We start from the raw sequence: 21,875 nt of genomic DNA, 5'->3' as shown, positions 1-21,875 counted from the left end.
TGATCAGTTTAATTGATTAAAAAACAACAACCAGATTTTTTTAAATGCCTGGCAGATGAATGTTTTTAAAAGAAAAAAATTAGTACATATATTTACAAATCTCCCCAACTACGGGTTTATTTATAACTAGCAGCCTTGTAGTCAGCATTGCTCAGGAATCCCAAGACACATCCCCCACCCCCAAAAAACTATATAGTTTTGAAACCAGTGGGTAATATCAGGGCAGTTTGAAAAGGTTCAGTCCACCATCTTGATTCAAAATGGCATCCAACTGTATTCATAGGCCAAAAAAACGGCTCATGAATCTCGAGACCCATCTAGGCAAAATGTGGTCATGATATCATAAGAGATGTCCAAATGCTCTGTGAACAAACAACTCTTCCCAAATACATAGTCAATTAACCAATTATAGCTGCATAAATTTGCATGTACTGAGTTATCTTTAACTGAGCAATAGCTCCAATTCCTAGGCTTTATTAGCACCTTGATATGAATGCCAATCTGGGACTTTTTGTTACAAGGCCAAACCAAGACACCTGATTCACACAAAGCTAAGCCAGGTTTTATAAAGTTGTGCTTTATTAAGCCATGGGCTGTTGGTGTGTGTGAACCCTGCCCTGCAGATTAAATGTGATTTGTTTCCTAACAGTTATTGGCTTAAAAACCTTTGCAACAAAAGGTGCATGCTTGAGCTGCAATCCTAGGCACAGTTTCCTGAGGGTAAGAAAGCCACTCTGCACACAGAAGTACAGCGAGGGGGAAAGTATTTGATCCCCAACAGGGGATCAAATACTTTCCCCTCTCACTGTATAGAAATGAAATGAAAAACAGAAATAAATCGGGGGGGGGGGGGAATGGCACCTAGACATTCTTCTGGCGACCGTAACATAGTTTTATAGTGCCATTTGGCAATTACCTTATGAATCTGAGTTTCTTACCCTGCAGGATGTGTCCCTCAGCTGCTCTTTGGCCTAATATCACGTTTTTCTCTGAGTGGCAAATGTATTTCATTCACACCATCCTACCTGCCCAGCCGGTGTAGCCAGTGCAGTCCCTGGGGTCCGCAGACTTCAGGCCCCTTTCCATCTGCTGCAGAAGCTCCCTGATCTTATTGTTCAGGTGCTGAGTGAACTCAGGAGTCAGCTGTGAGTGTTAAGAGAAATACTGTTGTTATGCCTCAGCAGACACACTGCGGCTTATCAAGTTGCAGCAAAACAGCATAGCGGGATAAGTGCTTTAAAATGCTCAGCACTTTTTAAAGAAAGCTGGATCTCTTTCAGCAACCTCGAGAAAATAAAGAGCTTATTACTCAGGCAGCAATAATTAGAGAGAGACCGAGAAAAGCCCTACTCACGATCACTCCATACCTAAACTCATTCACTTGGGAGTAAAGCCCCACTGATTTCAATGAAGCTTTTGTCCAAATAACTATGATTAAGAACCCAGACATAAATATTGAAAGCCATATTCTCTCCCCCAATGGTAACCTGGTTATCCATGCCTTTATTACCTTTAGGCTATAGCACTGCTGTGTTATACCCTCAGGGGACCCTCTAGCCTACTCAAATTCAAAACAGTAGATTCTGCTAGTTGACTGCAGTTTGACAAAAAAGTATGGGAATAGTACATTACAATGCTGTTTGACGGTCTGCGCTGACTCGCCACATATCTACTGCAAGTTAAGTTGCTGCGCGGGACATTGTGGGATACACCAGTGTTTGCTGTCGTTAGCAGAGTCAAGGGTGCCAGGGGGCGTCAGCCAAGCCCTATGCCAAGTCCACTGCATTTCCCTAACTGTATCAGGAAATGTGCCTCCCCTGCACACTTTAAATGTTCACTGTAGCAAAAAATGACGTCTCTGTGCTGCTGTGTCTAATGATTCTGATACTCAGGGTCCTGGAAAGAGATTGCTACACGGCAAAACTTTGAAAGACGAGAACCGCATGTATGGTGGCGTTTACATGCCAAGTAAGCAATGGCCAAGGTTCTGTGGCTCCTTCTTTCACTGCTTAGGAACACTGGAATCTCCAACTTCCAGGAAAGAGCAATGATGGAGTTTCCACACTGCTGAACTTAACACAGAAAGGAACTCCTGAAAGATTAGTCGCTACGGCCAAACTAGATATGATGGGGCAGTTTGTTCCCTTTTCTTTTTCCACATATAAAGCTGGGAGTGGGAGGGCTCTACTTTATACTTGTGGAAGAGGATGGCTGATCTTTCTCCCACATGGCTCCCAGTTTGGTTCAGTTCTGGCACTGGAGGCAGGTGGGGGGGGGAGTGCTTGAAGTGATGGGAGTTGGAGGAGGCAGTTGGGGAGAATTCATCTCCACTCACCCACATGTAGTTTTTGAGACAAAGATTCCCGTTTTATAAGAGCAGATATGTGGTGAAACACAGCAGACCCGTCACATTCATATCACAATGTTTTGAACATCTGTACTCAGTTATTCTGCTTTTAATCATACTTTCTGAAAATGTGCTACGTAATGATTTCACTTTTGAATAAGGCAAGCATTAATCAAGATATTATTATTATTATTTTGCTGTGGTTTGTCGAGCTGCAGAAGTTTACTACTCGAACTATAACATTTTGTTTATAGTTTGTTTAACAAAATATAAATAAATTCTGACTTTGCAGAATTTTGCAGAATGACTTGGTAAAACTTGGTAAAACTCCTTAAGAACAATCTGTCCCAATGGAGTGATCCTCTCAGCCCTTCTCCACTGAAGCATCTATGTATCTGTTGCAAAATACGAAAGTGAAGTGATGTCAATTAAATAATACTGATGAGAAATTTGAAGATTGGATGGGTCACTGCTGTAGCTCCTGCCTGCTAGAGACCCAAGCTAACAGTTCCAAAAATCTTTGGCGAGTCCATTCAGTTTAACAGTCCCCGCCCCCCACCCCAAGCACTAAACTTATGATGCAACCACTGAGCAGTCTCAGCAAGTCCTGCATAATGCCATCAGTTGGAAGGCGTTACTGACACAGGAGAAAGTATGGACTATGTTTGTGTGTGCGTGTTTGAACAGGACTTTTATTAGGAATCATATGCAGGCAACCTGTAAGGAGCCTCAAATTCAGCTAGTATGGATTTCAGATTAATGGCTGGTCCATGCACAAAAAGCCTAAAAATAAATGCTTGCATTACATTGCATTTGTTTGCAATAATCCTGATAATATCATAATATAGACTACCTCACTGTTGTGACAACAGAATGTCCTAAAAGTTATTATTTTGAGAGATATGATATTAAAAAGGAAGAAGTGCCATTCTGAACAGCAGAGCAATGCTGTAAAAACAAATATATTATTCTCTTTACGTTCGGATTCATGAGCATCACAGGCACTCAGCACAGCACATTTTTTCCCAAGTGTTGTTATAAACATTCACTACCCTGGCCAAAAATCCTATAGCATTTTTTTCCCCTGTATGGGAAATTTGAAGCGGTGATGCAGAATGTCATGCCCAGGGGCAGTGACGGAACAATTACAATTTCTAGCTTATTGGACAAGTTCTCATGCCACACCTTTCTCTGAAGGTAATTCATTCTTTTCATCTTAGCTTTTCAGCAGTTGTAGTAAAATGGAAACCATGTTCCTAATCTCAAATTCATTAAGGAATAAGCAATATATGTAGGCAGGCCTCTTCATTCTCAAGATTAATGCTTAGTGTGAAGCTAAATGATTAGATGACCTTTCCACTGAAATTGTATGGTGGCTTGTTCTAAAACGAGAATAAAACCGGCTTGTCTTAGATCAGGCTTCCTCAACCTCGGCCAGATGTTTTGAGACTACAGTTCCCAGCATCCCTGACCACTGGTGCTGCTAGCTAGGGGTCATGGGAGTTGTAGGCCAAAAACATTTGGAGGTTGAGGAAGCCTGGCTTAGATAAAGGGGCTTTGAGCACTTCACTGGGAAACCAGAACTTTCCCTTTGACTCCTCCTTTTCGTTGTAAGCAAACATGTGCACACATACAGGTTGGCACATGCCGACATACTTACGGGGCAGGAGGAATAGTTCAAACCCACCACTCCTTAGTCTTTAAAGAGCAATCAAGTCAGTGGCTCCAATCCTCAATGTTGAGACTCAGCAGGTAACCTGGTTTCTTTTTCCCCGATGCCTTTGCGTCACCCCTTTAGAACTATTAAAGCACACCATTTCTCTGATCCAGGAGCCAAGGCTTCATTAGCCAAAGAGGTCTTTTGAGCTTAACTCATGCATCTGACAGAGCCTTTCTTCTTGATGTGCAAAACCTCCCAGCAGCTTGAAAACTCTTGCCTGCCAGTCCCTAAGGGACACACATTTCCCCCTCACTAGTGGATCTGTAATGGAGTGATCAGCACCGGTACTTTTGAGAGAGGAACCGAATGGTGGTGGTGGACAGGCAGGGCCAGCTCAGGACATGATGGCACCTGAGGAAAACCAGAAAATGGCACCCCTTCCCAACAACAAGGAAGAAGAGGGGAGTGAAAATCTACCCTGGGAACGAGGGTGGGGGGAGACAAGCAGCTCCTCCTCTTCGCCAGGAGGCCGGCATGGCGGATGCTCAGGGGGCAGAAGAGCCAGCCTCCAAGGCAGCACCAGCAGCCATTCCCGGGAGGCTGGATCTGCTGCCCTTGTGGGTCCTGCCGCCCGAGGCAGTCACCTCTCTTGCTTCAGGCGTGGGTCGGCCCTGAGGACAGGGCAGGTGGTTCTGGAAGGTAAAATGACAGGTTTCCATTTCTAGTTAGAAACCAAGCACCTTGTGACTCTATTGATGAAACAAAAAGTGAGGTGGTTAGAAATTACTATCTGAGGGGGCAGTATTCAAAATAAGACAACAAAAGAGGCTTCAGGATTAGATCAGGTCGGTTATTGCTAATCCTGAATCGAAGTGTTGCACGTAGCTCAGTGGGCACAGCGTTGGGCAAGATCCTCCTGCACTGCAAGGGGGCTGGACTAGAAGACCCTGGGGGCCCCTTCCAGCTTGGCAGTTCTGTGACCCTCTCAAGCACCACACAAACCACCTCTTCCGCCTTGTTTCCCCGCCACAGATTACTGTAAGGAGCGAAGCTTTAAAGCACCACCAAAACTCACCCTCCCCGCAGAGTCGAAGTATCCCGTGGCCAGGGACTGCTCGTAGTCTGCGAAAGGGTTCGGGAAGGCCCTCTGGGCCATGGCGCCAGCCGGCAAACCTGCCAGGGAAGACAGAAAGACACACGCATCTAGGTCTAGGTCCAGGCGCAGGGCGGCGCACCAGCCGACGGACGAGCCTCGGGCCCCGCTCCGGAAACCGCTCTGCGCAGCAGGAAGGCCGCCGCCGGGGCTGGCGCGGAGCAGCCGGAGAGCCGCCGCGCTGCCATGGGGGGGGGAGCCGGAGGCAGCGCTGCCCCTCCCGCCGGGAGCCCCGCGCTCACCCCGCGCCCGCCCGGAGACGACGCCCCCCCCCCGCGCGCCCCGAAGCGCCTCTCCGGCCCAATCGCCGCGCCGCACCTCGCGCGTCTCCGCCGCCCCGCCCCGGCCTCTTAAACCGACAGGCGCCGCGAAAAGGAAAGCCGGCAGCGCGGCACGCGAAGGCCGCCAAGGAGCGCGGCAGGCGGGCGGCTTCGCTGGGAGGCCGAGGGGCGCTCCTTGGCTGCGGTGGTTGGTCGCAGGCCTCGTAAGCCTCCCCGCCCCCGCCCCCGGCTCGGAAGCCCGAGGCCCCGCGAAGCCCGCCAGGCTTCCCCCGAGCAGAAGAGGCGCTCGGCCCGCTGCCCTGGGCCAAAGGCTGGGCGCTGCCACCTTGTCTTTTCCCTCCGCAAAGGGGCGGCAGAAGGGGGGGGGCTCGACCACTAGATCAGCTGCACCTGACCAAGGAAATGACGCCCAAAGTGAGATTGTGACTTGAGATATTTAAGAGACTTAAATTCTAACATGGCACTTCACAAGATTATTAAAAATGCTTTGTGTGCTAAAAGGTTTTCTTTTGTAGACAATCCAAGATTTTGTACACAATCAAATATTGTTGTATTCTTGCCATTTAAACTACAGTTAGCAGTTCCAGTGTTTTGTGCTTTTCATTTTTTCTACAAGACATCTGTTTTTGGAAAATTGAAGTTAGCAAATTTTGGGTTCTTTTGGGAGGTGCGAAATAACATGGCCCTGCTTACCAGGGAGTCACAGCCTTATTTCTGAGTTTACATGTGTAGAGGACTATGCAGTTACAGTGGGATAACAAACCCACTCCAGCCCATATAACCTGGTGCTAGAACACACATGGTGGTCGGGGTGCCAGCTTGAATAAAATGGGGGGGGGGGAGGCCCATTGTACATATGGGGATGGATCACAAGATGTGGTGCACATACACCATTTGAATGTCTGTGTCCATCAACTGGGGGGGGGCAGCCCCCTCAAATATTTTACTGAGGGGGCCAAAGGGGCCTTGACCCCTAGCAGCTGGCTTGATTTTCCCAGATGGATATCAGTCCATTGTGTGTGTCGTGTTCTTGTGTGGCACGATCAGGTTCCAAGCAGGCTTTGGAGGATGTGATCCAGCAGCCTATGACATGCCCCATCCCTTTTAAAGGTTATGCCTGTCAGGTCCTAATCTGCCTGCCAGGCTGCCTTTTGGCAGGCAAATGGACTCTTGTTGGTGGGGGATATTTCTGCTGGTGTGAGCTTCTGTCTGTTGGGCTTGGGGCTGGGGCTGGTTGCACCATACCCAAGCCCCACTATAAGATCAGAAGCAGTGACATTTTATCTGAGCTGCCTGCTGGCCCAGGAAAGGTCTCCCCCGGAAGAGCGCAGTCCATCTTGTTTCTGTTACCATTCTACCTATAAGCCTGGGTCCGGCTGGGGAAAGAGCCTGGTGGACGGCCTCAGGAGCAGACCTTGTGGCAAACCCTTTCTGTTGACTGGCTGTGGCTGGAGCTGGCGCATACAGTGGGCTCGGCTTATGCTTCCAGTATGGAATGAAGAACCTGTGCATGGAAGCAGGTGAATGAAGAAACTTCATAACGGCCCCTACCAGTCCAGCGCCACCCATCCTGCCACACTTGGCTCAGTATAATTTGTGCGTGTCTGTATGGAAAGAGAGAAAGAGAGCGCTGCAGAGTACCTGCAGTCTCTTACTCTCATAGCTTGTGAAATGTCACCCTGGGCTGAGCTCAGTGATATGGGCTGTTTACTGTATTTGAATGGATTTGTGCAGCAAGTAAAATTCCTGCTGGTGATTTTTTTCTCGAACCATGACAGTTTTACAGAAAGCTAAAATAAAACCTGGCAACCAATCCAAAATTATGGCTTTTACACACAGTTTTCTGACAAGTGACCAGGAGGTAAAAACCCCAAACCCCTAAAACTGGCCCACCCCTGGTTCACTGGCAGGCCCTGTGGGCTACCTGGGGATTGCTCAGAAAATAATTCAACTGGAATTTTTTCCATCTCAGGCCCGAAGGTTGAAGTAGTATTTAGCTTATATTGTTTCCTCAGCACACATCAGAGATCTATCAGATCTGAGGAATAGCATGCTAAGTGGAAGGAGAGCTCTTCCTTTGGCCTGGTCTGAAGCTGTATATAAAACTGAAGAAAACAGGCTGTAGGATTGTTGTTTTCTAAGAATCACTCCTTCAGTACACACAAGGAACTCAGGTAAATAAAGGCTGCCCTGTTCTTTTCTCCTTCAGGGAATATTCAACTTGCAATGGATAATTCCCATTGCCTGTATGTGTTCAGCAGTGTTTTCTCTCAGAGAAACGGGAAGGAGGGAATGGTTTCATGTGTAGATTGGTGTGACACTGTGTACATTGGAGCCTTGTGCAGTCTGCTGTGTTGGCTATTGGTGTTCCATGAGCTGTAGAACTGAAGAGAATGTCTGAAAATTGCTTTGGTGATGAGGATCATTGTTTCTGTGCCCTGTGCAGCTATGTGCCACATTTTCAAGATCTCTGCTCAGATAAACCACCCCATATACACTTACCTCGTGCATATATTCACAGTTTCTTACTATATTACATAGTTTCTCCCTTCACCACTTCTCTGGAGCAAATTTCACAAAAGCTCAATTATTCTGGCAGAAATAAAAGATGACTGAACCAGTTTAGGAGCACATAACTGTGGACTCTCCTTCACTGGAGGTTAGAGATTGGCTGGCCATCTGCCACTGATGCTTTAGTTGAGATTCCTGCATTGCAGGGGGATGAACTAGATGACCCCCAGGGTCTCTTCTTGCTCTTCAGTTCTATGATTCTATATTATTAACTAGCATCACTTTATTTTGAGCGCTGCTATTTGGATCACCCTGGTTTAGAACCTCAACTGCTCTGGCTGAGGTTAAAAATGTCCTGGGCATTTGCTCTTCTGCAGTTGTTGAGCTCAGATCACTATACTTCAGCTCTGCTGCTGATTTATACAAATAACCTTCCATGTCATGTACTTGGATTAAAGCTGGATGTGCATTATTGGTATTTTCAAAGAGATTGCGTACGTACTTCCTGCAGCAGATCCAGTGTAGCTGCCTGAAATTGGGACAGCTGCCAGAACCTCGGTGCCAAGATAAGACTGCTGTGCTAGCTGTTAAGGGGCACTCAGAATGATGTCTGTCAGGGGGTTCTCAGTCATGTGTGAAGTGGTAGAATCATAGAACTATAGAACTGTAGAGTTGGAAGGAACTCCAAAGGTCATCTAGTCCAACCCCCTGCAATGCGGGAATCTGAACTAGATCATACATGACAGATGGCCATCCAACCTCCACTAAAGGAGAGTCCACATTTACGGCACCAAGAACTGGACACAGTATTCCAGATGTGATCTGACGAAAGCAGAATAAATCAACTGATTCTGGATTGTATCTAGAATCATAGAATCATAGAATCATAGAGTTGGAAGAGACCACAAGGGCCATCGAGTCCAACCCCCTGCCAAGCAGGAAACACCATCAGAGCACTCCTGACATATGGTTGTCAAGCCTCTGCTTAAAGACCTCCAAAGTAGGAGACTCCACCACACTCCTTGGCAGCAAATTCCACTGTCGAACAGCTCTTACTGTCAGGAAGTTCTTCCGAATGTTTAGGTGGAATCTTCTTTCTTGTAGTTTGGATCCATTGCTCCGTGTCCGCTTCTCTGGAGCAGCAGAAAACAACCTTTCTCCCTCCTCTATGTGACATCCTTTTATATATTTGAACATGGCTATCATATCACCCCTTAACCTCCTCTTCTCCAGGCTAAACATGCCCAGCTCCCTTAGCCGTTCCTCATAAGGCATCGTTTCCAGACCTTTGACCATTTTGGTTGCCCTCCTCTGGACACGTTCCAGTTTGTCAGTGTCCTTCTTGAATTGTGGTGCCCAGAACTGGACACAGTACTCCAGGTGTGGTCTGACCAGAGCAGAATACAGTGGCACTATTACTTCCCTTGATCTAGATGCTATACTCCTATTGATGCAGCCCAGAATTGCATTGGCTTTTTAGCTGCCGCGTCACACTGTTGGCTCATGTCAAGTTTGTGGTCAACCAAGACTCCTAGATCCTTTTCACATGTACTGCTCTCAAGCCAGGTGTCACCCATCTTGTATTTGTGCCTCTCATTTTTTTTGCCCAAGTGCAATACTTTACATTTCTCCCTGTTAAAATTCATCTTGTTTGTTTTGGCCCAGTTCTCTAAGCTGTCAAGGTCGTTTTGAAGTGTGATCCTGTCCTCTGGGGTGTTAGCCACCCCTCCCAGTTTGGTGTCATCTGCAAATTTGATCAGGATGCCCTTGAGTCCATCATCCAAGTCGTTGATAAAGATGTTGAATAAGACCGGGCCCAAGACAGAACCCTGTGGCACCCCACTAGTCACTCTTCTCCAGGATGAAGAGGAACCATTGATGAGCACCCTTTGGGTTCGGGCAGTCAGCCAGTTACAAATCCACTGAGTGGTAGCAGAGTCAAGACCGCATTTTACCAGCTTCTTTACAAGAATATCATGGGGCACCTTGTCAAATGCCTTGCTGAAATCAAGGTAGGCTACATCCACTGCGTTCCCTTCATCTACCAGGCTTGTAATTCTGTCAAAAAACGAGATCAGGTTAGTCTGACATGACTTATTTTTCAGAAATCCATGCTGACTATTGGTGATCACAGCATTCCTTTCTAGGTGCTCACAGACTGTTTGCTTAATGATCCGCTCCAGAATCTCCCCTGGTATTGATGTCAGACTGACTGGGCGGTAATTATTTGGGTCCTCTCTTTTCCCCTTTTTGAAAATAGGGACAACATTTGCCCTCCTCCAGTCTGCCGGGACTTCGCCTGTTCTCCAGGAATTCTCAAAGATGACTGCCAGTGGTTCTGAGATCACATCTGCCAGTTCTTTTAATACTCTTGGATGGAGTTCATCTGGCCCTGGAGACTTGAATACATCTAAACTAGCCAAATATTCTTGTACTATCTCCTTAGTTATTCTGGGCTGTGTTTCCTTTGCTGAATCATTTGCTCCAAATTCTTCAGGTCGGGCATTGTTTTCTTTATCGGAGAAGACTGAGGCAAAGAAGGCATTGAGGAGTTCAGCCCTTTCTGTGTCCCCTGTTTGCATTTCACCATCTTCTCCTCTGAGTGACCCCACTGTTTCTTTGTTCTTCCTTTTGCTACGAACATACCCATAAAAGCCTTTTTTGTTGCTTTTAACCTCTCTAGCAAGCCTGAGTTCATTCTGTGCTTTAGCTTTTCTGACTTTGTGTCTACACGTGCTGGCTATTTGTTTGAATTCCTCTTTGGTGGTTTCCCCCCTTTTCCATTTTTTGTACACATCCTTTTTTAATCTTAATTCAGTTAAAAGTTCTTTAGATAGCCACCCTGGCTTCTTTAGGCACCTTCCACGTTTCCGTCTCATTGGTATTGCCTGTCGTTGTGCTTTTACTATCTCCCTCTTAACAAACTCCCAGCCCTCATGAACTCCCTTTCCTTTTAGTATTGCTGTCCATGGGATCTCACCCAGCACTTCCCTAAGTTTTATGAAGTCGGCTTTCTTAAAGTCAAGAAATTGAGTCCTAGTATGCTTGGCTGCTCCTTTCCGCTGTATAGTAAACCTCAGAAGAGCATGATCACTCGCGCCTAATGATCCTTCCACATCTACCCCACTAACCAGGTCATCAACATTGGTTAGGACCAGATCTAAAATGGCTGTTCCTATTGTTGCTTCTCCCACTTTCTGGACAATGAAGTTGTCTGCAAGGCCAGTGAGGAATCTGTTTGACCTTATGCTCTTGGCTGAGTTTGACGTCCAACAAATATCCGGGTAATTGAAGTCCCCCATTACTACTATCTCCCTTCCTTTTGCATGCTTGGCCATCTGTTCCAGGAAGGCATCATCTATGTCCTCCGTTTGGCTTGGGGATCTATAGTAAACTCCCACAATGAGGTCTCTGTTATTCTTCTCTCCCTTAATTTTGACCCAAATGCTCTCACTTTGGCTTTGAGGTTCTAAATCTTGGATCTCTTCACAGGTATACACATCCCTGACATATAACGCCACTCCTCCTCCTTTCTTGTCTGGTCTGTTTCTCTGAAATAGATTGTATCCCCCCATTATTACATTCCAATCGTGGGACTTATCCCACCAGGTTTCAGTGATGCCTATTATGTCATATTTAGTTTGCTGTACCAAGAGCTCAAGCTCATCTTGTTTATTTCCCATGCTTTGCGCATTAGTGTAGAGACATTGAAGTCCATTAATCATTCCCCCGTGTCTCTTATTTAAGGATTTTTTCCTCCCACCACTAGGTCCGCGTGCTGTTTGCTCCATTTGGTCTATGACATTTGGATGATCATCTTCATTAATTGATAGACTCCTACCTTCAGGAGCACTGTCTCCCTCCCCCACATTAGTCAGTTTAAAGCCCTCCTGATGAGGTTTCTGAGATTTTTGGCAAAAACATTTCTCCCAACCGTTGTGAGGTGCAGCCCATCACTTGCCAGAAGTCCATCTTCAAGAAACTGCAGTCCGTGATCTAAGAATCCAAACGGTTCCTGTTTACACCATTTGCGAAGCCAGCTGTTCACTTCCACTATTTTCCCCTCTCTCCCTGGGCCACGTCGTTCAACTGGGAGGACAGACGAGATGACAATTTGTGCATTTAGTTGCTTCAATTTCCTGCCGAGAGCCTCGTAGTCTCTTTTGATCTTCTGGAGGCTATTGCTTGCAGTGTCATTGGTTCCCACATGAACCAAGAGGAAGGGGTATTCGTCAGAGGGTTTTATGATTCCTTGCAGTCGTTCAGTTACATCTTGGATCTTAGCCCCGGGGAGACAGCACACTTCCCGAGACATCTTGTCAGGCCCACAGATCACTGCTTCTGTTCCCCTCAGTAGGGAATCCCCTATCACCACTACACGCCTCCTCTTGGGTTTGGTCGGGGTTCTTCCGTGAGCTGTCCGTTCCAAGGTCACCTGCACATTCCCTGAGGACTGACTTTGCTGCTCGTCTTCATATACCTGATCTAAGTTCTACTCAGAGTAAACCCATTGAAATAAATGGACCTAAGTTAGTCCAATACAGTGGTACCTCTGGTTACGAACTTAATTCATTCCAGAGGTCCGTTCTCAACTCGAAACCATTCTTAACCTGAGGCTCTATTTCGCTAATGGGGCCTCCCGCTGCACGTGCACCTCTGGCACGCCACTTCTGCTCGCATCTCGAGGCAAAGTTTGCAACCAGGAGCATCTACTTCCGGGTTAGTGGAGCTCATAACCCGAAACGTGCGTAAGGAGGTCGGTTGGTAACCAGAGATATTACTGTAGCTAAATTAGGGGAAAGACTGTAGCACCTGCTTTGCATCTTGGAAGGTATCGAGTTGGATCCCTAGTGTTTCCAGGTGGGGCTGGGAAAAGACTCCTGCCTGAAACCCTAGACAGCCACTACCAGTTTGAGTAGAATCATAGAATCAAAGAATGGTAGAGTTGGAAGGGACCCTGAGGGTCATCTAGTCCAATCCCCTCTAATGCAGGAATCTCAACACACGGTCCCCCCATCCAATCTGAAACCATACCAAACCCTGCTTAGCTTTGCAAATGTGCTAGCAGTGGATAACAGTGGGCTAGATGGACCATTGCTCTGGCTTGGTATAAGGCAGGTGCCAATGTTCCTAATTTCAATGACTCAGCTGCAAGTATGAGAAACTTGGAAGGCAACCCTTTGTTTCAAGTGGTGTATTCAGCACTGAAGCTCTTCTGAATTGTCTTGGTTTTGAAGCATTAGATATGGGGAAAATTGTGCCGCCTCAAGCCATTTATGCCCTACATGTCTCTTTTTTCACTCATTCCCTTTTTTATCTAATATTTCAACTCAGCTGAGTGTGATATCCAGGTATCAAGAGACAGCTGGCTCCTAGCAGTACCCAGACATTGTTGTTCTGTAAGCTGCAACCAGAATTACAAGTGACTTTCCACACTCTTCAAGTATAGTACTTTTTCACAATGCCTTGTTCTGTTGCACTTGTGGGTATAACATGGCTATATGGATGGGAAAGATAAAATTCTCTGAGCGCACTATTTCCCATCCCATTTTTAAAAATCAGTCATTTTAAGAAAAGAAGAACCAATGATGTCATTATTTAACAACAATGAGTAAATATTTGCCTTTAAAGTGCCAAACACTTTAAAATGTTAGAAAGACTTTTAGGGGCAAACAAGCAATGCTGCAACAATGGTAGTGACCAGAAGGTCAGGGTTTTGTTTCTTGAAAACAATATATTTTAAAAAATAATTATTACTTCTACACAGTATAAAAAAAATAATTATCGCTTCTACACAGTATTTCACAAACGTGTTTTTTAAAAAATCCCATCTAGCATTAATTGCTAGAAAACAAGAATACAGAAATAAAATGACACTCACTGGAAAGGTCAAAGTGCAGGTGTAGCAAAGTGATGATAGTGGCAGGGGGTGGAGATGGCACAAAAACAATGGAAGGAGGTGGGAGAAGAAAACAACCAGGCATTTGGGATAGAACCCAGGGAGGTGCATAATTCAGGAAACACCTATAAGAGAGCTAAAAGGACTAAAGAGTGGAAAGAAGGAGGTTTGGGTAGTTCTGGGTGAAAAAGCCCAATGGCACATCAGCAAAATAGAATCAGATTATTAACAGAGCTAAAGCCTGTGGTGAGAGGGATCCCTAAATCTTTCGGAGATTAGGAATCTTCTACGCAGACTTGGAAGTAAGAAAGTGCTCTGGGGCTTTGAGGGCTCCCCTAAAAAGAACATTTGACACTTGACAATACATCACAGCACACTTCAAAAACACACCTGGTTTAAAAGACCAAAGAGTAGAGCTAGGGCATTTTATATCTGCCGGTTTTGTGCCACAATGCTGTTCTTTCACAACAGATGACAAGAACACAAGGAAATCACAGGTGATCAACAATTTGATGATGGCACCATATAGCTGCCCAGTAAATGGCGAGTGAACAAAGTGCAACAATTCCACACTAAATGTGTAATGTGGAAGCACCCCCCCCCCACTCTCACACACAAAGGGAGGGAGGGAGCTGTAATATATTTATCTTTTGTGAGTCACAGTACTGACTGCACCTGTGCAGTTCCAAAATCCAATACTTTCTCCAACTGTTTGGGCCCACTGTGGCTAAGGCAGAATTTTTCCCCCTATCCATTGTAAAATATGTGCATGCAAGTGATGTGGCACATGTTGCATTTAGTTGCCATGGATTGTCCTTGAATCAAATGAAGATCTCATTTAAAACCAGGTGAACTGATATCACATCATGACATGACTAACTAAAATCCATTGATTTAAGTAGAAATCAATGCCAAGTATGACAGTTGAATATAACCCTTTCTTCATCTTTACCAGATCTTAAACGGATCAGCTGTCTTCACATGGTACAAGGGATTTATCCTCACATACCCCAATGTAAATCCACACCCCTCCCCTTTTTTCCAAGTCTTTCTTATTTGCCTCTCAAGTATACCAAACTGGTGAAAATGCTACTTCAAATCTTCTTTCTCTCCAACCCACTCATCATATGTGCACAGCACAATATATATGGTGATCTCATAATTTTTCCCTGGACTAATTCATCCACAATCAAAATGAACCCATCTTGGTTCCCACCCTTAACCAGTAGGGATTGGTGCTCCACACCTTAAAATAGATGCTGAAAGAGCAAGAGAAAAATCCATCCTTATGCTGTGGGTACAAGGGTGGTTAAACTCCATTGAGGGACAGCCACTTTAATTCACAGTATGTTGTCACTTACCTATTTCTTGGTGTTGATGCAGCAGCAGCCAGTTGAAAAAGATCTTGGCAAAGGAGCCATGGACCACAGCTAGCCAGCATGACCCAACTGCCACGGAATGCTGGCCAATTTGCTCTTTGCTTGTCAGCCTTTTCATGCAGATAGTTTCTGTTCTGTTACACCTACCCAATGGAGCCTACAAATCATAATTCTCCTTTAAAACCTCAGTTGCTGTATTTTTCCAATATTTATATTTTTCCAATTGGCATGAGAGAAGATATGAAAATAAGAAGAGCCTGATTAGTCAAGTATTATGTGGCCGACCAGTTGCCTATGGGAAGCCTGAAAGCTGATGAAGATACATATTTTTTATTTTGTTATTAAATTCATTGTTTTTTAAATTTGGGGAAAGTTTATTATATCTATATAATATCTAAACACTGCAAACAATAGACCAAAGTGAAAAAACACAACACAACAAAAATAAAAGCAGAAGAACCCCAGTGAACCATTTAAAATAGAAAGTTCAGAACAGATAAAGTCAAATATTGTGCGGATATGATAGCAAAATACTAATAAACAAAAGTGGATTACTATTTTACAGTCTGAAAAGTAGCTCCAGAAGAGTTATTGACAAACTAAAAATGAGTCATAAGTATTATTTTTGGTGTCCAGCTACTTTAGAATGATGTGTAATTTCCTAAGCAATCGAGAACATCTATTATTTCCTATACAAAGATATCTCTATAGATTCCGTCAGTAAAAAGACCAACACAGCTTTCAAACTGTTTTATCTTAAAAAGACAACAATCACAATTTAAAATGATGCCAATGTTTGTAACTAATGCTATTAGCAAACAGAGAGTTGTCAAGGATGCAACAACTTCCCAATAGCCGCTGGATAAAATATATGGTGCAGGTGAGAAAGGACAATGCCTTCCTACTTACCTTTGCTACAAACAAGTAAACTCACAAGGAAGTTTCAAAATCTAGAGCTAAGTCCAGTGCATGACCTACCCTCCTACATTCCTCAGATGAAAATAGATACATTATATTCTACATCAGTATCACTGTTAAAGGTAAAGGTACCCCTGCCCATACGGGCCAGTTGTGTCCAACTCTAGGGTTGCATGCTCATCTCGCTCTAGAGGCCGTGAGCCGGTGCCATCCGAGGACACTTCCGGGTCACGTGACCAGCGTGACGAAGCTGCTCTGGTGAGCCAGCACCAGCGCAGCACACGGAAACGCTGTTTACCTTCCCGCTATAAAGCGGTACCTATTTATCTACTTGCACTTAAGAGTGCTTTCGAACTGCTAGGTGGGCAGGAGCTGGGGCCGAAAGACGGGAGCTCACCCCGCCGCGGGGATTCGAACCGCCGACCATACGATCGGCAAGCCCTAGGCACTGAGGTTTTACCCACAGCGCCACCTGTGTCCCAGTATCACTGTTAAACGTAAAGGTAAAGGTACCCCTGCCCGTACGGGCCAGTCTTGACAGACTCTAGAGTTGTGCACTCATCTCACTTAAGAGGCCGGGAGCCAGCGCTGTCCAAAGACACTTCCGGGTCACGTGGCCAGCGTGACAAAGCTGCTCTGGCGAGCCAGCACCAGCGCAGCGCACGGAACGCCGTTTACCTTCCAGCTATAAAGTGGTTCCTATTTATCTACTTGCACCTAAGGGTGCTTTCAAACTGCTAAGTGGGCAGGAGCTGGGACCGAACAACGGGAGCTCACCCTGCCGCGGGGATTTGAACCGCCGACCATGCGATCGGCAAGTCTTAGGCACTGAGGATTTACCCACAGCACCACCCGCGTCCCATAGTATCACTGTTAGTTGACTGCTATTTATTGATTTGGGGTTTCCTTTCCCCCCCAGGCTTCCCTAAATGCAATACATAAGCTCAATGATTTCTGTGCTTAAAATACAGCAGTTTCACATGTTTCCTCTAATAATTTTTGTACTTGACCATGACCCTCACCATGCTGCCTCTGCAGCAGCCTCTTGGTGAATAGGAGGCACTGCTGGTCCCTTTCCACTCTTGCTCCCAGTGGAGATCTTCTTTTTTAAAATAGATATTTTTTATTCATTTTACAATACAAAATTTATAAAGAAATCACTAATATTTTCATAAATACATTCTTTTTGGACTTCCTTCAGCTCATCTGCGAATCCTCCGTTTTACTTCTTTCTTCCGCGTTTCTTAATTTAGTATTGCCTTTTGTTAAAACAAACCTTCTCCCCCCTATTCCCTTTTTTACAATATTTCTGATGTTGTTTTCTCACAGAACCTCTTGTAAATCCACAAACGTTGTTTGTTCATCACATATACTTTTCAAATAATCCACAAATTTACTCCAGTCCTCGGTGAACCTGTGATCTCGTAGGTTTCGGATCCTTCCTGTTAATTTATCAAGTTCTGCATAGTTCGTTAATTTCATTCTCCATTCTTCCATCGATGGTAATTCTTCCTGTTTCCATTTTTAGGCCAGTAATATCCTTGCTGCTGTTACTGCGTCTAGAAACAATTTGCAATCCTTTCTATTTATTTCATTTCCTACCATTCCTAAGAAAAATGCCTCTGGTTTTTTAACAAATGTATATTTCAACATTTTTTTCAATTCATTATATATCATTTCCCAGAAGGCTCTTATCTTTTTACACTCCCACCACATATGGTAAAATGTTCCTTCTTTCTCTTTACATTTCCAACATTTATTACATACTTTATACATTTTCGCTAACTTTACTGGTGTGATATACCATCTATATACCATTTTCATAACATTTTCTTTTATCGCAGTACAGGCTGTAAATTTTATCCTTTCGTTGCATAGTTTATTTTTTTAAAAAAATAATATTTATTAATAGCTTCAGAATTACAGAAAAAACGAAAAAACAACAACACTACAATACATAGAAAAGAAGAAAAAAAGCAAAACATAAAAACCAATACAACAATACAGCAAAAAGATAAAAACAGAAGGAAAAAAAGACACAAATCCCATATTACATATCTCTAACTTCCATTTGCTTGTTTCATTGACCTCCTCACACCTCCCTTTTTGTATTCTAGTTTAATTAGGTATTTCAGCAAATTCTTTCCATCTTTCTCAATTTTTATTAAATAATTTATCTTAACAATTTAACCTATTAATTAACTCAACAAATCCTTTCCATCTTTTCCCCATATTCTGTTATTCAAATTACCTTAATTTATTTAACCTTATCTTACCGTAAAATACCTTAGAGCTTGAAACTTAATACTCAATTATACATAACTCCTGATATAATTTCTACTAGAGCCATATAGTTTCATTCCAACATTTCCCTAATATTCAATAATTTTAGGCTAATTCCCTAAATAAAAAATTTTCTTTATAAATTTTCTTCCAATCTCCATCCAACGTCTCTTCTTCCTGGTCTCGGGTCATGTCAGTCCTTACTGTCCATTCCATCTAGTCCATCAACCTGGTAGTCTTATGTCCGAGGCCCTTAAGTCTCTTCCATGTCCCTTCTGCAGATCTTCTTCTTGTTTATACCTGCACTTTTCCTTGTCTTTTGTTGGTCTCTTTCTTAATTTCTTTCCTTTCTCATTGAGGAGTAGGTCTCTGGGAGGTTCCAACCCAAAATTATCTCCGTCTCCCTTCATCAAACCAGCCCATTCCCCACAGTCCCACTCCCCACAGTCATCAATGTAATCCAAAAAAATATTTAAGAGCATATTTCAAAGTCTCTCCAAAGTTAAGAACCTCCTCAGCTCCAGACTCCCCCTGGCAGACTCCAACTTCAATCTTCAAAGACAGCAGCTTATGCTCCTGTAGGGCCTCGGGTCTCTCCATTTGTATTATTTGAGGTGCAACCGCAACCTCCTCCATTATCTTCTGCACTTACCCAATCAATACAGGTTCCTGATTTGGTCCCTGAATGGTTTCTGTATCAATATTCCCTGTTTGTCCACAGTTATTGACCACAACAGTCATCAAATCCATTTTCTCATTCATCAAATTCACCTTCTCATGCATCTGTTCCAACAAAGCACTTGTCTTGCATAAAGCAAGCACCAAAACTTCCTCCCAGCTCATATTTAGTCAAGGTCAAAAAGGACTGGTCCCACGATCTTAATCTCACAGCTGCAGAGTCCTCAAGTAGACTGCAGCAACAATTTAGCAAGCTCCCTCTAGAGGAGACAATTTTTATTTGTATCCATCTTTTTAAGGCAAGTCCAACAAAGGAAAATTACTTTAATTTTTCAGATATTTTGTTTCTTTAGAATGCAAAAGGCAACATTGGAATCAGTTTATTTCTCTTCTTTAGCTATCTGTCAAAGTATTCCATTCACTGTCAATAAACCTCTCCAACAATTTCTGTCTCTGACACCCCGTTCCCAGGTTAGAGACGGTGGAAACTTATCTTTCTTCACTCCCTCTCCTGCAGGCGTTAAACAAAGTCCCCCCCCCTTTCTCCTGCTTCCAAGGGGGTTTCAGTAGTTATAAATGAAGGAAATTTAGACTTTTTAAACGACTTTCCAGGCTTTAGCTTACAAGGTTTTTGCTTCAGTCTATGTACAAAAAGCGGAAGGCGGACTTCCTGTTTTGAACCTTCCTGCTTTGGTGCCAAATTAAGATATTTCTTGATCCAATTTTACGTTTCTACTCACGGGTACTTGTTTTAAATCCAATTGTCCACAGGAAAAAGTCAGCGCTCTCCAGCAATGGCTATGCGGCTTCACTCCGTTAAAGTAGCAATCAGTTCGCAGCACCGCGCCGCTCACCCCACTTCACTCCGGAACGCCGAAATGGGGTTCCCCGTGAGTAGGGGGGCGCTCCTGGTGCCCTGCAGGGGAGATTCTGGAGCAGATCATTAAGCAAACAGTCTGTGAGCACCTAGAAAGGAATGCTGTGATCACCAATAGTCAGCATGGATTTCTGAAAAATAAGTCTTGTCAAACTAACCTGATCTCGTTTTTTGACAGAATTACAAGCCTGGTAGATGAAGGGAACGCAGTGGATGTAGCCTACCTTGATTTCAGCAAGGCATTTGACAAGGTGCCCCATGATATTCTTGTAAAGAAGCTGGTAAAATGCGGTCTTGACTCTGCTACCACTCAGTGGATTTGTAACTGGCTGACTGCCCGAACCCAAAGGGTGCTCATCAATGGTTCCTCTTCATCCTGGAGAAGAGTGACTAGTGGGGTGCCACAGGGTTCTGTCTTGGGCCCGGTCTTATTCAACATCTTTATCAACGACTTGGATGATGGACTCAAGGGCATCCTGATCAAATTTGCAGATGACACCAAACTGGGAGGGGTGGCTAACACCCCAGAGGACAGGATCATACTTCAAAACGACCTTGACAGATTAGAGAACTGGGCCAAAACAAACAAGATGAACTTTAACAGGGAGAAATGTAAAGTATTGCACTTGGGCAAAAAAAATGAGAGTCACAAATACAAGATGGGGGACACCTGGCTTGAGAGCAGTACATGTGAAAAGGATCTAGGAGTCTTGGTTGACCACAAACTTGACATGAGCCAACAGTGTGACGTGGCAGCTAAAAAAGCCAATGCAATTCTGGGCTGCATCAATAGGAGTATAGCATCTAGATCAAGGGAAGTAATAGTGCCACTGTATTCTGCTCTGGTCAGACCTCACCTGGAGTACTGTGTCCAGTTCTGGGCACCACAGTTCAAGAAGGACACTGACAAACTGGAACGTGTCCAGAGGAGGGCAACCAAAATGGTCAAAGGCCTGGAAACGATGCCTTATGAGGAACGGCTAAGGGAGCTGGGCATGTTTAGCCTAGAGAAGAGGAGGTTAAGGGGTGATATGATAGCCATGTTCAAATATATAAAAGGATGTCACATAGAGGAGGGAGAAAGGTTGTTTTCTGCTGCTCCAGAGAAGCGGACACGGAGCAATGGATCCAAACTACAAGAAAGAAGATTCCACCTAAACATTAGGAAGAACTTCCTGACAGTAAGAGCTGTTCGACAGTGGAATTTGCTGCCAAGGAGTGTGGTGGAGTCTCCTACTTTGGAGGTCTTTAAGCAGAGGCTTGACAACCATATGTCAGGAGTGCTCTGATGGTGTTTCCTGCTTGGCAGGGGGTTGGACTCGATGGCCCTTGTGGTCTCTTCCAACTCTATCATTCTATGATTCTATTCTATGATTCTATGATTCTATGATCTTTAGTATGCCATTCTAACAGCAGTTTATACATTTTAGACAAAATTTTAAATTCATTATTCAATATCTCCTTTTGAAACTTTGATTCTTTTTCCAAAAAACCTTTCTCTTTTACCTCTTTTTTAAACATTTCATTAACCTGATAATAATGCAGCCAGTCATTAACATGTTCTTTAACTTCATCATATGGTTTCATTTTCCATTTTCCTCTTTCTTTAATAATCAAATTCCCATATGTTATCCACCTCCCCCTCATATTGATTTTCTTCACACTCGTCACCTCCAGCGGAGACAACCAATGCAGTATTTTTTGGTTCCAATAGGTTTTTATACCTATTCCAAACTTCTAAAAGAGATCTTCGAAAGATGTGGTTTTCAAAACCTTTATGAACTTTTTTCTTATCATACCATAAATAAGCATGCCAACTGAATCTGTTATCAAATCCCTCCAAATCCAACAGTTCTGTATTTTCTAATTTCAACTCCCAGTGGAGATCT

General features: G+C 44.1%; 1 protein-coding gene and 1 long non-coding RNA gene across 8 annotated transcripts in view; both read right to left on the bottom strand.

The window, feature by feature from the left end:
• Positions 1-15,339, bottom strand: part of LANCL1 (LanC like glutathione S-transferase 1) — a 31,352-nt gene extending 16,013 nt beyond the window's left edge. The window contains exons 1-3 of one of the 7 annotated variants that reach the window (XM_082228220.1): positions 15,213-15,339; positions 5,083-5,180; positions 1,026-1,143 (exon numbers count right to left, since the gene is read on the bottom strand). In XM_082228220.1, the coding sequence (XP_082084346.1) occupies positions 1,026-1,143; positions 5,083-5,163 (199 nt within the window). In that variant the 5' untranslated portion in view covers positions 5,164-5,180; positions 15,213-15,339. Of the gene's footprint in view, positions 1-938; positions 1,144-5,082; positions 5,181-5,402; positions 5,424-8,454; positions 8,583-15,212 lie in introns of those variants that run through there. The other 6 variants (XM_082228216.1, XM_082228217.1, XM_082228218.1 and 3 more) reach the window with 6 other exon arrangements.
• Positions 1-16,299, bottom strand: part of LOC309535407 — a 50,692-nt gene extending 34,393 nt beyond the window's left edge. The window contains exon 1 of the long non-coding RNA XR_014221251.1: positions 16,263-16,299. This is a non-coding gene — a long non-coding RNA (uncharacterized lncRNA). The remainder of the gene's footprint in view (positions 1-16,262) is intronic.
• Positions 16,300-21,875: the final 5,576 nt, after the last annotated feature.

The sequence above is a fragment of the Podarcis vaucheri genome (genome assembly GCF_965113315.1).
Source record: "Podarcis vaucheri genome assembly, chromosome: 1".
In the NCBI taxonomy this organism is placed as follows: Eukaryota; Metazoa; Chordata; class Lepidosauria; order Squamata; family Lacertidae; genus Podarcis; species Podarcis vaucheri.
Note: the sequence above shows the minus strand (reverse complement) of the source record. Positions and strands in the feature narration are given on the sequence as shown.